This window comes from Sander vitreus, chromosome 17 (genome assembly GCF_031162955.1).
Source record: "Sander vitreus isolate 19-12246 chromosome 17, sanVit1, whole genome shotgun sequence".
NCBI lineage: Eukaryota > Metazoa > Chordata > Actinopteri > Perciformes > Percidae > Sander > Sander vitreus.
The window spans coordinates 19,323,435-19,336,865 of record NC_135871.1 but is presented as its reverse complement, the minus strand read 5'-3'; the positions used below and the strand labels follow the sequence as shown (position 1 = coordinate 19,336,865).

General features: G+C 38.9%; 1 protein-coding gene across 1 annotated transcript in view; it reads left to right on the top strand.

The window, feature by feature from the left end:
* LOC144532317 (VPS10 domain-containing receptor SorCS1-like) overlaps positions 1-13,431 on the top strand; it is a 49,294-nt gene that overhangs the window by 26,304 nt on the left and 9,559 nt on the right. Inside the window, exons 7-20 of the mRNA XM_078273010.1 lie at positions 458-576; positions 918-1,007; positions 1,865-2,044; positions 5,701-5,847; positions 7,007-7,109; positions 7,342-7,418; positions 8,016-8,107; positions 8,264-8,371; positions 8,633-8,750; positions 8,881-9,014; positions 9,804-9,917; positions 11,609-11,780; positions 12,074-12,260; positions 12,995-13,128. Of these exons, the coding sequence (XP_078129136.1) occupies positions 458-576; positions 918-1,007; positions 1,865-2,044; positions 5,701-5,847; positions 7,007-7,109; positions 7,342-7,418; positions 8,016-8,107; positions 8,264-8,371; positions 8,633-8,750; positions 8,881-9,014; positions 9,804-9,917; positions 11,609-11,780; positions 12,074-12,260; positions 12,995-13,128 (1,775 nt within the window). The remainder of the gene's footprint in view (positions 1-457; positions 577-917; positions 1,008-1,864; positions 2,045-5,700; positions 5,848-7,006; positions 7,110-7,341; positions 7,419-8,015; positions 8,108-8,263; positions 8,372-8,632; positions 8,751-8,880; positions 9,015-9,803; positions 9,918-11,608; positions 11,781-12,073; positions 12,261-12,994; positions 13,129-13,431) is intronic.

Sequence of the window (13,431 nt, the reverse complement as noted above, 5' to 3'; positions counted from 1 at the left end):
CATCAAATTAGCAACATTTGTTGTGATTCTTAAACCTTGATTTAAAAAAAAACAACGAGTGAGAGCTCTTATTTTTGCTGTACTAAAACTTGCCTCCCCATCTGAATTGGCTGCATGGAGACTCTTCATACGATTAAGCTAATTCATTTTTCAAGGGCCAGGCTGTGACTTGGCTCTTTTTATTGGCCACAGTGCAGAGAGGGGGGAACTTCCATAAGGCCTTGTGTGTTAATGCCCTGTCCCTGGGGAGACCGCCTCATTTGGCTGATGCTAACACACTGGGACAGCTCTCTCTCTACTTTATCTATTAGTGAGAATGAGGATTGGCCTCCAAAATGTTACTTCTATGGGTCGCTTAATACCATCAGCATAAGCTAAACCTTGATTGGGGACTATAGAAGATTGTTTGTTTTTCTCTTTGTTATATTTTTAGCACTCATTTCTTGCTTCCCTACAGGGTCACAGTACATAACTTGTAAACTTCAGAATTGCTCTGATGGAAACAAGGGCAAGCCTTTCCCTGGATTTATCATCCCTAATTCCCTGGTGGTTCAGGATGAATACGTTTTCATCCAGGTGGGTTTTTATTGCAAGGTCTGGCTTCATTAAAAGACAATTAAAAGCTGTATAACCACTGCATTCAATCGCATCTTAATGTACAGTCATGTTTTTCATTAACTAAAAGGGGCCATTATCCTGGGAAAGGATGGCATGTAATTGAAATCACAACATTGTGTATTATACTACAACTCCACTCTGCATAATGTACAGCATCCTAATCAGTAGCAAATCCCGAGTTTTGATGGTGACTTAAATTGTTTGATACATGCTGCTAACAATCAGTGTACACAGTGAAGTTTATGAATATTTACCTGAAATTCGATTAAACTGCAAATTGCATTATATTGCTTTTCCAGGTGCCAGTAGGTGGCCAGTCTGTCCATTATGTGTCCTATAAAAGAAATTCTTTTTACCCAATGAAGCTTCCCAAGTACACTCTGCCGAAGGTAAGACTGCTGGAAAGGGATGCAGTTTGGTGTGTTGAGCACATGCAAAAGAACAAACAGCAAAACAAGTGCAGCATTTATTTTACTGTGAAACATTACTTCAGGCTTATTTGTGGTATCATGATGACTTAGTGAGGGTTGATTTTAAGTACAGTTGTTCCCAGTTAATACTAATGTCTGCTGACAAATGCATTAAATTGTTTTCCCCACATTATTATCCTCCTGAAAATTGATTCAGTTATGCAAAATTAGCCTACATCTTCAGATCTTGTGTTTATTTAAGACCCATGCACACTTTTTAATCAGTTGCCCTCTCGTGTGTATCAACAGATCTTTATTTAAAAAAATAATTGGAGTTGCAGTTTCCCCACAGCTCCAAAGCAGTGGAAAAATTCAATTCAATTTGCATTTGCACAAAAACAGTGTTCTGCACTGAATACCATTTACTAAAAGCACAGCAGGATGGCTTAGTGGTTTTAGAGACCGTGTCACAACAACAGATTTAGTGCCCACAGTGTTGTTTCGATCAGTCCATCCATCCATGTAGACCGTGAAAATGTTCTTAAGAAGGACACACATCCCCTACCTCACCTCACTCTGGAGAAGGGATTCAGTCAAACTAAATGGAGCCTGTCTTAATTTTTAGTGCATGGCATGAAACATCTGAGGTCTAATCTCTGCTGATCCTGACTGAATGATGTCAATAAGTGACAAACTGCTAGCTTGCTGCTCCCGCTCTGTGGCCAATATGTGCACACTAATATGCAGATTCACACTGTTTTTGTTGAGAAAACTCCTTTAATACATTCTTAAAACCTTGTTGGTATCTACAGTACTCATGAATTTCACATATTTAGGACTTGCAGATAATCAGCACAGATGACAACCAGGTGGTGGCAGCGATTCAGGACTGGCATCAGAATGACTCCTACAACCTGTACACGTCTGAGTCCAGAGGGCTGTTCTTCACCTTGATGCTGGAAAACGTTGTGAGCAGTGGAGGACCGGAGGGCAACATCATGATAGACCTCTATGAGGTAGGCAGCGACGGTGTCAGTCATCAGTCATAAGTCATCGTTTCACATGTTTTCATGTTATTCAGGCATGCTGGTCCAACTCATAAAACTTCTGCAGGTTATAGGTCAATGTGCCGTGTTCATGAATACTAAAGATCCCATGGCATGAAAATTTCACTTTATGAGGTTTTTTAACATTAATATGAGTTCCCCTAGCCTGCCTATGGTCCCCCAGTGGCTAGAAATAGCAATAGGTGTAAACCGAGCCCTGGGTATCCTGCTCTGCCTTTGAGAAAATGAAAGCTCAGATGGGCCGATCTGGAATCTCCCCATTATGACGTCTTAAGGGGGAAGGTTACCTCCCCTTTCTCTGCTTTGCCAGCCCAGAGAATTTGACCCGCCCATGAGAAAGAGAGAGACATCATGGCTTGCAAACAAGCGAAGCATGGCAGTTGGTCAAGGCCACACCGCCACCCTCCACCTTGCCCCGCCTCTCTCCTCCTCAATAGCATTTAAAGCTACAGACAGAAATGGCATATCCTAAGTAAAGCTCATTGTGGGACTTGCTCTAGTGGCTGTAATTCTGCACCAAGGCTGAATTTCGGGAAAGAGACTTCAGATACAGTATTAGGGGACCACTAAGGTCCATATAAAAGCATCCAAAAAGCTACTATCAAATAGAGATGCACCGATTACAACTTTCTAGGCCGATTCCGATTTCCGATTTTCTTTGAGTTAGGCCAGTCGATACCGATTTTAGCCGATTCCGATTTCATTTTTTCTAGCCACTTTACAGCACACACAAATATTTATTTTCTATCTTTTCTTTAATAGAACATTTTGCACAGAACAAATTTTGAACAGATAATGGATCACTATAAAATAGAACTATATAAAATTCACACACATCTAAAAATGTTAGAACCATTTCCTTCTTTTCACATCCAATATCCAACTAAAAAAATGTGATTTTGGTTTTTGGTGTCGTCCCTCCACGTCCTACTCTTTCCTTGCAGGTGTTGCATATTGCAAAGTTGTTATATTCTGCACACACGCTGAATAATTTCCAAACAGCTGACATGTTGCAGGTTAATTCACGAGGTTCCCTACATGTGTGAGAATAGCGCGGACACGCGCTTCACACCGCGAGCGGGTACGCGCGACACACGGCGGAAAAGTTGAGAGAAAGGAAAAAGAGACTGTGCTGTCGCGTCCGTGCGTGCGTGCGTCCTTGAGAACTGTAACACTTATAACTTATGTTGTTAGTTAATTGTAGCATTGACCAGCATGAAATCGGCATATGTCAGACTGACCTGCTGGCCGGTCATAGCCGAGCATGTGAAAACCGGCCAATTCCGGTCACCGGCCGGTCTATCGGTGCATCTCTACTATCAAACCAATGAAGTTTATCGACTGACAGAAAATCAAGGGGGTAAGCGTCTCCTCACAACCCGAACATTGTCCAACTGTCCATTGTTTATTTCTAAAGAAACACGACAATGTATAAAAGGCTCCATTACCTTGTATCTCATGTTATGGCTCCGTAGCAGACGTTTTTGTAAAAATAGGCTAACGATTGTGTCATAACCACGCGACTTACTGTCGCACAGTAGAGAAATTACCGTATAGTACAGGAGAAGCGTGCAGGCAGTTTCGTCTCACATTAGCTGTTTAAGTTTAATTACTAATGTTAACTAGCATTTTAGTTATCAATAAGTAGCCTGTGCCTATGTTGTCTCCTTACATATACCTACGCTCTCCGTCTCTGCAAGATTGGGAATGATTGAGATTTCTCTTGGCACAGCTACCAGAAGGCTTACAACTTTCAGACAGGTTGCTCACGTCACATTTACGTCGTCTCTCTCAGTTGGAGGCTGTGCGGTAACGGTCAGCCATCAAGTGCTCCTCCTAATGGCCTTCACTGGTCTCCGTCCAGAGCAACGGGATCTGTTGGTCCAGTTTATATACTGTCTATGCAGAAAATCAATGAGCAACCATTTTGATAATCAAGTAATCATTTAAATCGCTTATCAAACAAAAAGCTAAACGTTTGGTCGCTCCAGGTTCTCAGATTTGCTGCTCAAAGTTGAAGATTTGCTATTTTATCTTTTGTATCATTGCAAATTGATTTTCTGACTATATTATCTCAGGTTTTGAACTATTGGCCAGACAAGAGCAGGGCTGCAAGTAACGATTGAGTTTTTTTTTATTAATTGATTAATCGTTAGGTCTATAAATGTCAGAACTAGTAGAAGTTGCCCATTGTAATTTTCTAGAGCCGAGGGTGATGTCATCAGATGCCTTGTTTTAGCCAACCAACTTGTTTTATCAGTCCAAACCCCCAAATTGTTCAGTTTACAATAGTGTTAAGAAGGATAAGAAGGAACTCATCACATTTGAAAAGCTGGGATCTTTGTTTGATAAATGACTTAAACGATTAATTTATTATTCATATATATGCTGATTTATTTTCTGTTGATCTTTGTTCAGGTCTGAACAAGAGAAGAAACTTGAAGAGCTCACTTTGTGTTCTTAGGAATAAATGGATATTTGTCACTATGTACTGACATTGTATAGATGATAAATCAGAAAAACATTGAACAGATTTATCAATAATGAGAATAATGCTTAGTTTTACACTGTAAAATACTTCTTAGCTTTATTCATCAATCCACTCACATTGACATGCAATTTAAAGTCCACCTAACTTCGAGAAGAAACTGAAGACTGTATCAAAGAGCACCACACAAATTTAAATTCCTGGTTTGGAAGCTTGAACAATAACAAGAGATTCTGACAAGTAAAGTACCAACAGACAGCCTAAAACTTTGCTTAGAGTTCATTTAGATTTTCTGCCATGCTTAATTGTACCTTGCACTCAGATGTCTTGGATGTCCTCACCATAATGGAACAGATGTTGGTACATTTAATTCTGCTGCATCTGAGTGTCTCGCTCATATGCACTTTCTGCCTGCTTTCATTATCTTTTTCATGTGACATCGTTGTCGCACACAAAAAAAAAAATGTTTGCAGGTCTTATACGCAAGTTTAGGAATCACTAGTGTCACTTAAAGTGCATAGTCACAATGCAGGGAAAATATCTGCTTTAACTTGTGCCCTGAACATGTTATATCTGTGTTGACAAATGTGCTATGAAGTTCACAGCGACTGCACATGTATGCATCACTTTAGATTATCCTCATCTGCAGCCAGCAGTAAAAGCATCACATTGTTACAAACACACACCTAACATAGCCATCAGCATTGGTTACTCTCACTGCTCACTGACCTCCACACACATTTTATGCCCAGAAATATTTAGTTGCATTGTCCAGTCGAAGATATGAAATGATGTATTCCTTTGACAAAGATCTGTGCTCTTCAAAATGGAAGAGAAATGTAAACACAAGTGAGAGCTGAACGTGAGAGTCAGCATCTCTGTGCACATAAATACAAAGAAGAAATATCTCAAGGCTGCGCCATATGTTGTTTTGATTCAGCGGAGTCCTACAGATGGTCCAAAATAGTGCTTCCTGTCAGTAAAACTATCACTTTCTGACATCGTATTCTCTCCGAACTAGGCCTTCAGCTTTACTTAAGTCTGAATAATATATGTTTCTTTTCCTCCCTTTTTTGCAATTTTTCCCCCAACCCCTCTCTGTCTCCCATGTTCGCAGGTTGCTGGGATTAAAGGGGTGTTCCTGTCAAATAAAGTTGTTGAGAACCAAGTGAAAACTTATATAACATACAACAAGGGGAGAGACTGGCATCTTCTTCAGGCTCCAACAACCGATCTCCAGGGAAACAAGGTCTATTGTGAACCAGTAAGTGGGCCACTGACGAGATAGATTTATTTATTTGGATTTACATTATCTTTTAAAAAAAAGAAACACTAGATCATGCAAAGCTGTTGTCAAAGAGTGCAATTAAATGTAAATCACATCAACATGGCTCAGAAATATGTCAGTAACTGAAGAAACCTTTCAAATAATTTGACATACTCAATTAATATCTATATCACTTTAAAGGTAACAACAATCTCAACATAACTGTCCTTTATTAATTATGAATCCAAAAGTCATATTATTAACAATGTTCTGTTGTATTCAGAAATATCGCTAGTCGTGGTAGTCACAGTCTTTTAATAGTTTAGTGAGGATTTTATCATAAATTGTAAAATGCTTTATGTATAACATATGATATGCTATGATATGAAATATGATTTTAGTGCACTGATGTGCAGTACAGTAGCACTTCTTTAAACATTATTTATTAGATTCTTTATTAAATTAAGTCAGTAAGAGTTATGTCACCATTCATTAATCATCAAGATTGATAGTTAGATGAAGAAATAGTTGTTAGTTTTTATTCATTTTAAAGGAAAGTTAAAATAAAAATTAATACAATCCTACAATCCTACACAGAGGGCATTCTTAGCCATAAATAAAATCTAAAAAGCCACTTTGTCGATTTTTATGAGTCCAATAAAAGTCCCATGAACATGTCCCATCATCCAGACTGCATTTTAATGTACTGTGCATACACTCATAAGATGATGTCTTAGCTGTAATAATACTAACCATAATAACTGAAAATACACATTTTGATATATTCAGTTGTTAAGTAAACATGTATCAGAGTCAAAGGGATACTTCCATATTGAGCTTCCAGCATAAAATACCCTTACTCAGACTTATTCTATGGAGACTTGATGGTGGATGATGTTATCTATGTAATGTTTCTTGTTGGGAAAACTTTCTTCTTTAATTGTTCAAATTTATTTTACCAGATCTCTCTGAGTTTAACATTTACCTTTTTCGTAGTTAACAAGACAATTATTAATTTATTTCAAATAGTGACAGATTCTCACTCAATTCAGGCCAGTTATTATGAAGCTTATTGTATCTGATCCAGGTCGTTATTAAACCTTTGAATTACACATTTTGACTTCAGCCAACTAATCTCCTCGTGTTTGTTTTGCAGCCTGACTGTTCATTGCATCTACACCTTCATGTGTCAGAGAATCCTTACACCTCGGGAAACATTGTCAGCAAAGATTCAGCTCCAGGAATTATAATAGCGTCAGGTGAGGAGATTATTTGATTTTCTCTCAGCCTTAATGATGGTCCCCAAATGTATCCCTCTGCACTCTCATTCAAATCTGTCTTTCTCAGCCGACAACAGTTTTCAAAATAAAATGAAATCAATCTTTCCTGCACGTGTTCCATGCTACTTCAGTGGAAAGAATAACAAAAACATTTTGTGTGTCTAGCCAGAATAAATACTGAAAATAGCGCTGTTCTACCTTTTGTGTTCAGGTGTAGTTGGACCTGAGCTGACCAGTAATAATGTCAGTATTTTCATCACATCTGATGCTGGAAACAGCTGGAGAGAGGTACAGTATATAGCTGAGTACAGTGATAACTGTAAGATTGGTTCCAATACCTGTGTTTCTGTACCAATACTTTTTGTATAAATCACTTTTGTTGAACTTCTTACAAGCTTCTGTGATAATTGTTGTCTTTCCCTCAATATATTACAGAACAAAATAAAACAAACATGAATTTAGTCAGGTATTATCTGAAAAAAGAATAGGGCTCTGGCTGAGCTTTTAGTACCAACTTTCAGATCTCGCTTTTCAGTTCTTGGTAATACAGTCATGATCGCAAAGAAACAAAGAATTGAGGTTTGACACCCAGCATTGTGAAGACATGTGCATCTCTGATCAGTAAAACAAATAAACCTAAAGGAAGGTACCGATTTCTTTTTTGCCATCGGCTTAAGACAACAAAAATCAACAAAGAGAGCAACGCTTGCTTGACGCTGTTGTTTATTCACACAACTAAGACTCTTGTGTAAAGAACACTCGTGGTTTCTACTTGTTTACTGTGTAGGTGTAGTATGCATGTTCCTAATGTTGTCATCGGTGCACACTTTATGTCGACTTGATTGATTCTCTGGTGTGATAAATGGAAGCTGGTCGTGTCTGCAGGTTTTTCAGGAAGAATACAGCGTGTTTTTCCTGAATCAAGGAGGGTCTCTGGTGGCCATCCGACACACACCTCTGCCAATTAGACACATTTGGTAAGGCTCTCCAAGGGTGTACCACATCTTTTTAGAGACTGTACTCAATCTTCAAAACAAGGAGTCAGACTGCTTTTCTGCTTAGGATTTTCTTACTGAATTCAACTCTATTTGTGGCTGGCCTGTCTTTGATCAAACCATTGTTCTCTCCCTCAGGCTGAGTTTTGATGAGGGCAGACACTGGGACAAATATAGCTTCACCTCCTCTCCGCTCTATGTTGATGGGGTGCTAGGGGAGCCTGGAGAGGACACCCTCATAATGACGTAAGATATGAAGGAACCATAAAGCGCTCATGTGTTTCTAGTTTGTTAATTATTGCACTGGGTAATTATTTATTTAATCTGGTTTTAAAAGGGTTTCATAAGCCCAAGATGTAGAGGAGTTGCTTTAACCCACAGAGGAATATGGATTAAAAAGTGCATTTAAATTGCCCAAAGTGGAGTAACTTTTTTTCTTTTTTTTTTCTTAAATCAGCCCCATATACCCAGTGTTTTTGACCTTGTATTTCTGACTTGTTTGTGCAGAATATTTGGCCATTTTAGTCATCGATCTGAGTGGCAACTTGTCAAAATTGACTTCCGGTCCATTTTCCAACAACAATGCACATCAGAAGATTACATGACATGGCAGTTACACAATGAGGTAAGATGATCTTGCTGCTTCTTCCTGATTAAACCCAAGTGAATCTCTTTGATTCAGTCACACAATAAAAGAAAGATGAAAAAAAGGAAAAAGAATCTCAGAAATGTCTATGATGCATTAATCATCACAGGGCGAAGTGTGCATCATGGGAATGAAGAGAATCTTCCAAAAACTGAAAGCAAACATTCTATGTGTCAAGGCCAGAAATCAGTATATTTCCCAGATGTCAGACTCCTGCCCGTGCACAGAGGCAGATTTTGAGTGGTAAGTTCTCTTTTTACTTCATTAAAGTAAATGCACAACACTTTGTCAATCTCCAGAGGCAGAGTATGTGAAGCAAACCTAAGGCACAATAAGAGGAGTGTTTGAATAGTTGTATATTGTGATTTGTTATTGTGTTGTCTTTCTATCGACTTAGGATGTAAGTTTTACGAAACAGGAATGATCATTTTTCATCACAAAACAATTTAACTGACAGAAGATGTTTGAAGATATTGAAGCTCATCCCCAACAGTCAAATATATAATAGCAGTGCATTTCTAAATATGTTTTACTCATATAAATTGCACTTGAATAGATTTGAATAATTAATAAAACTAATGCCTCACTCCTGAACCCATTACAATAGTATATACTTAGTATGTCTAACAAGTGTCTTCGATTCAGAACTTCTTATACTTCTGTATGACTTGACTCCGTCTCACACTTTTTCAATTAAACAAGCTTAACACCTCTTCATTACTAAAAGGCTCATTAAACTTTCCAACTCTCCTGAGACTCTTTCACTGATTACGACGAAAAAAATCGGACAGATCCCTCTGACTTTCTCTAGGTATAATTAGAGTTTGTGAAAACATCAAATCTCAACTACTCTGAGCTGCTGTGCTGTGAAAAGTTTTCTTGAGCCAAGAACACCTCCAGTCACAGTAGACATGTACTTATTGTGTATGATTCTGTTTGAGCTGAGTAATTATATCTGATATGTGAATGAAAACTAATCTCAATAACTCCTCAGTGTATCTCTTTCTGTACATGTTGCTCCAACTAAAACAGCGACTACGGGTTTGAGAGGCAGATTGACGGTAGCTGCACTCAGGCTTTCTGGTTTGTTCCTTCGGCAACATCTCGAGACTGCATCACGGGGGACAGCTTCCTCAACACCACAGGGTACACCTGAATCCGTTGTATTAACACGAACAAAGGGAGTAGTGGCTGTAAAGATGTCGTTGGTTACATTCAAGCTCAACTTTCTTGAAAAACACCTGCTATTCTGTGTGAGAATGGTTGCTTGCATACTAAACACTATCCATGAAAGGCTCCTAACCTTCAAAACAGATGGAAGGCGGAAGATTGGAAGAAAGTCAGAACACAAATCGTCACAAAAAGCAGAATTACAAATTGATTTGAGGCTGATCTTTAGCAAATTTATTGTCAAAATAACCAATGAACTACAAGCCACAATAAACTGACTTCACCTGAGAAACAGTTGAACCGTCAACAGTTTTCTGGATAGCTATTTTAAAAATATTCATTTTTATATAATTAATAGTGTTAATAGCATGGACACATTTGTAACTGAAGGCTGGTGTTGATAAAAAGCTTAGGGACTGTTCGTTATTTATTTACGGGGCCACTGGAGAAGTTTTGGGACCTTTAGCCAAGAAAGACATGACCCTCCCCTCACCAGTAAAAAAATGTCTATGACCCTCCAAAATGATTTGGAAAAAAGGCATGACCCTCCCCAGTAATTTATCGATACCTTCTGTACTGTTTTGCGCTTGGCAAATATATACAGATTCCCATTGTTTGTTTTTTTTACAGCCATGGCATATGTGACTCCTAACCTCTGCATTCTCATCTGACGCATCCCACTCCTCTGTTATGGTGTGGTGGCCATTTCAGTAGATTTACTCACTAACATTGTTGTGGAAACACAATAAGCATGGAAACTAAATGCACACTTCCTGCATTACTGCATTACTTCAAATACTAAGTTACTCCTCTAGTAAACTAGTATTCACATGAAATAAAACAATAAAATATTGAGACCATTCAGCAAGGCACTCTGGGTAACATTCAACACACAAACTGGTTGCTATGGACTCATCACTAGGCTTCCTCCACTTCGCCGTTTAAACAAAGTGGAATAAACGTATACAAGTCAAAATCTACACAAAACCCGCCATCAATTAGTAAGCTGACATCAAATGTGGCATTTAGGAAACCTTTATTGCAACCTTGGCACGGTAAGATGTCCAGACATAGTGCAACAGTAATTTTCATTTTTTTACTAAAGCAGTATATGAAATCAGATGTATTACCTACCACCAGTTAGTTGTTTTGTGTTATTTAAGATATTTATAAAATATCTGATCATGTCAGACGTAATTATTCCACTCATTTTTTTAAACAATGCAATTATCCGTTTCAGCCACCAGGGGGGCAGCTCCCCCTGCCCCACAGCAAACTCATGGGTCAGACCCATCTGGTAGCGAAGGAGGGCCGAGACTAAGAGCTACATGGAAAAATATGCACCAAACAAGCCACTTTGAAATGTTGCTGTTTCATGAATACAAAAGTTGGGTGACCCCCCCGGACTGAAAAATGTTGGATGACCCTCCCCTCAGCAAAGAATAAAAATACATGACCCTCCCCTATTTTCCTCCGGTGGTCCATTCCATAAATACCGAACGGTCCCTTATTGAGCTCATCTGATAAAGCTGTTGGGGTATAGTAGACCAAAAAGGTTGTTGTACATCTCTTATGAATGTCTCCCTGTGTGTGCATTGGTTATATGTCTGCTTTTACACTCATGTGGTGCTCATTTGTGTCTTTTGGGGGTCTTTAATGAATTCCAGATACCGCCGGGCTTTGTCTAACAACTGCACTGAGGTAATGCTGTTGAAGTACAGTCCCAGACGACAAAAATGTCCCAGTCAGGCCCCCAGGGGCCTCCAGCTCTTCACCAGTGAGGGAACACTGGTAGCAACACTGGAGAGGAATGTCACTTTCTTGGTCTTTCTGGAAGAGGTGCTGGCTTCACTTTATCAAAACAACAGTAGTGTGTGTATTACAGGGTGATACTTGTAGGCTGCATGCTTTTTCTTTAGTGTTTTATCTGTATATCGAGATGCTGTCAGGGACGTAGCACAGAGGCTGGAGCACCAGCGTATCAAATACATATGCGGTGACATGATTTACCACTTGACCTCATTCTTGTAGATATTATGGAAAATGCACTCTGTTATGTGTCAGTGAAGACACTGACAAAACAACTGAGGCTACAGTGTGAGTGATGTGAGTATTTTGTTTTCTTTTCGTAGGGTCTCGGCTCCATGACAAGTATAACAGTGGATTTTGGCGACGGGACAGCAATATCGTATGTTAACATAAGCTCCATCGATGACGGGGTCAAGCATATCTACAGTAAAGTTGGCATCTACCAGGTTTCTGCTACAGCTACCAACACTCTGGGCTTTGACAGGGTGATACTCTACCTCCACGTCTCCTGTGAGTCAAATAACTTGGTAATTTGAAAGTGGTTGCAAAAACATAGAACATTAGATTAGTCTTCCAATTCTTTTAAACGTGAAAACAGGCCCTTTGTCTGCATTATTTTAATCAATTGTGTAACACCCCTGTACTTCCTTTCATCACTTGCATTCATGACAAGTTGAACTTGTTTGGAACTAACTTAATTTTACTTAATATCATAAAGTGACTACACTGTTAGCTAAGGAATTGATCCTTTATCCAATATAAGATCCAGCAGCCTTCAATAAGTCAAAACACTTCAATTTGTTGGCCTTAACAAATCAAAAAATAATTCAAACACTTGGGCAAACGACTCTTCTGTAACTTCAAATTTGCTTATTAAAGCGAGACTACATCCAAAATCTCCATTTTAAGTTTTGAGTGTCACTAACCCCATGTAGGCTTAAAAGATGGCTGTTTGATGTCTTCTCGTTGAAAGAGAAGAGCAGCTGCGGTCAATTTGAATTCAGCTCATTATAATGGATTCCAATGGTGACATTTTCATGGCGGCAAAAAACCATCAAAACATCCACAGACAAACAGTCAAAATACTCCCACAGTGCAATCCATTTCTCCACTGTCTCATCTACCGGTATATGCTCAGTATGTTCCGGGCAGTCATTGCTGAAAATATGGCTTCATGGAAGCAGTATTTAGCCATATTGTAACAAAAGGTGTTAATTTATAGTGTTCATGTTTTCTCTTTAAAGGTCAGCTTGAACACGTCCAGCTCTCGGCTCCTTCGGTAGTCATCAAGAACAAAGCAGTAAACCTCACGACAGTGTTACGTCCCAGCAATGTGGGAACAGTCACCTATTACTGGTGGTTTAATAACAAAACAGAGGTAAGCCTTACTTTCTCATTCTTATCTCATTCCTACCATGCAGCCTGTTTACTGAATGGCGTGATAGATTCACAAGTCACAAATAGCCATCTCATGTTATTCATTTATAAAGCCCTGCTTCCAAAATACCTCACATATCTTCTCTTATTTAAATCTAGTAACTACAGTACACGATCCAGTAACTACTTAACCTTAGATATCCCTCATGTACGCACAAATGTTGGCAGAACTGGTTTCAGGTATGCACCTTTTAGATTCTTAATTGTCCTTTTCCAAGGCAATTTGTTGCCACAGTCTATAAAA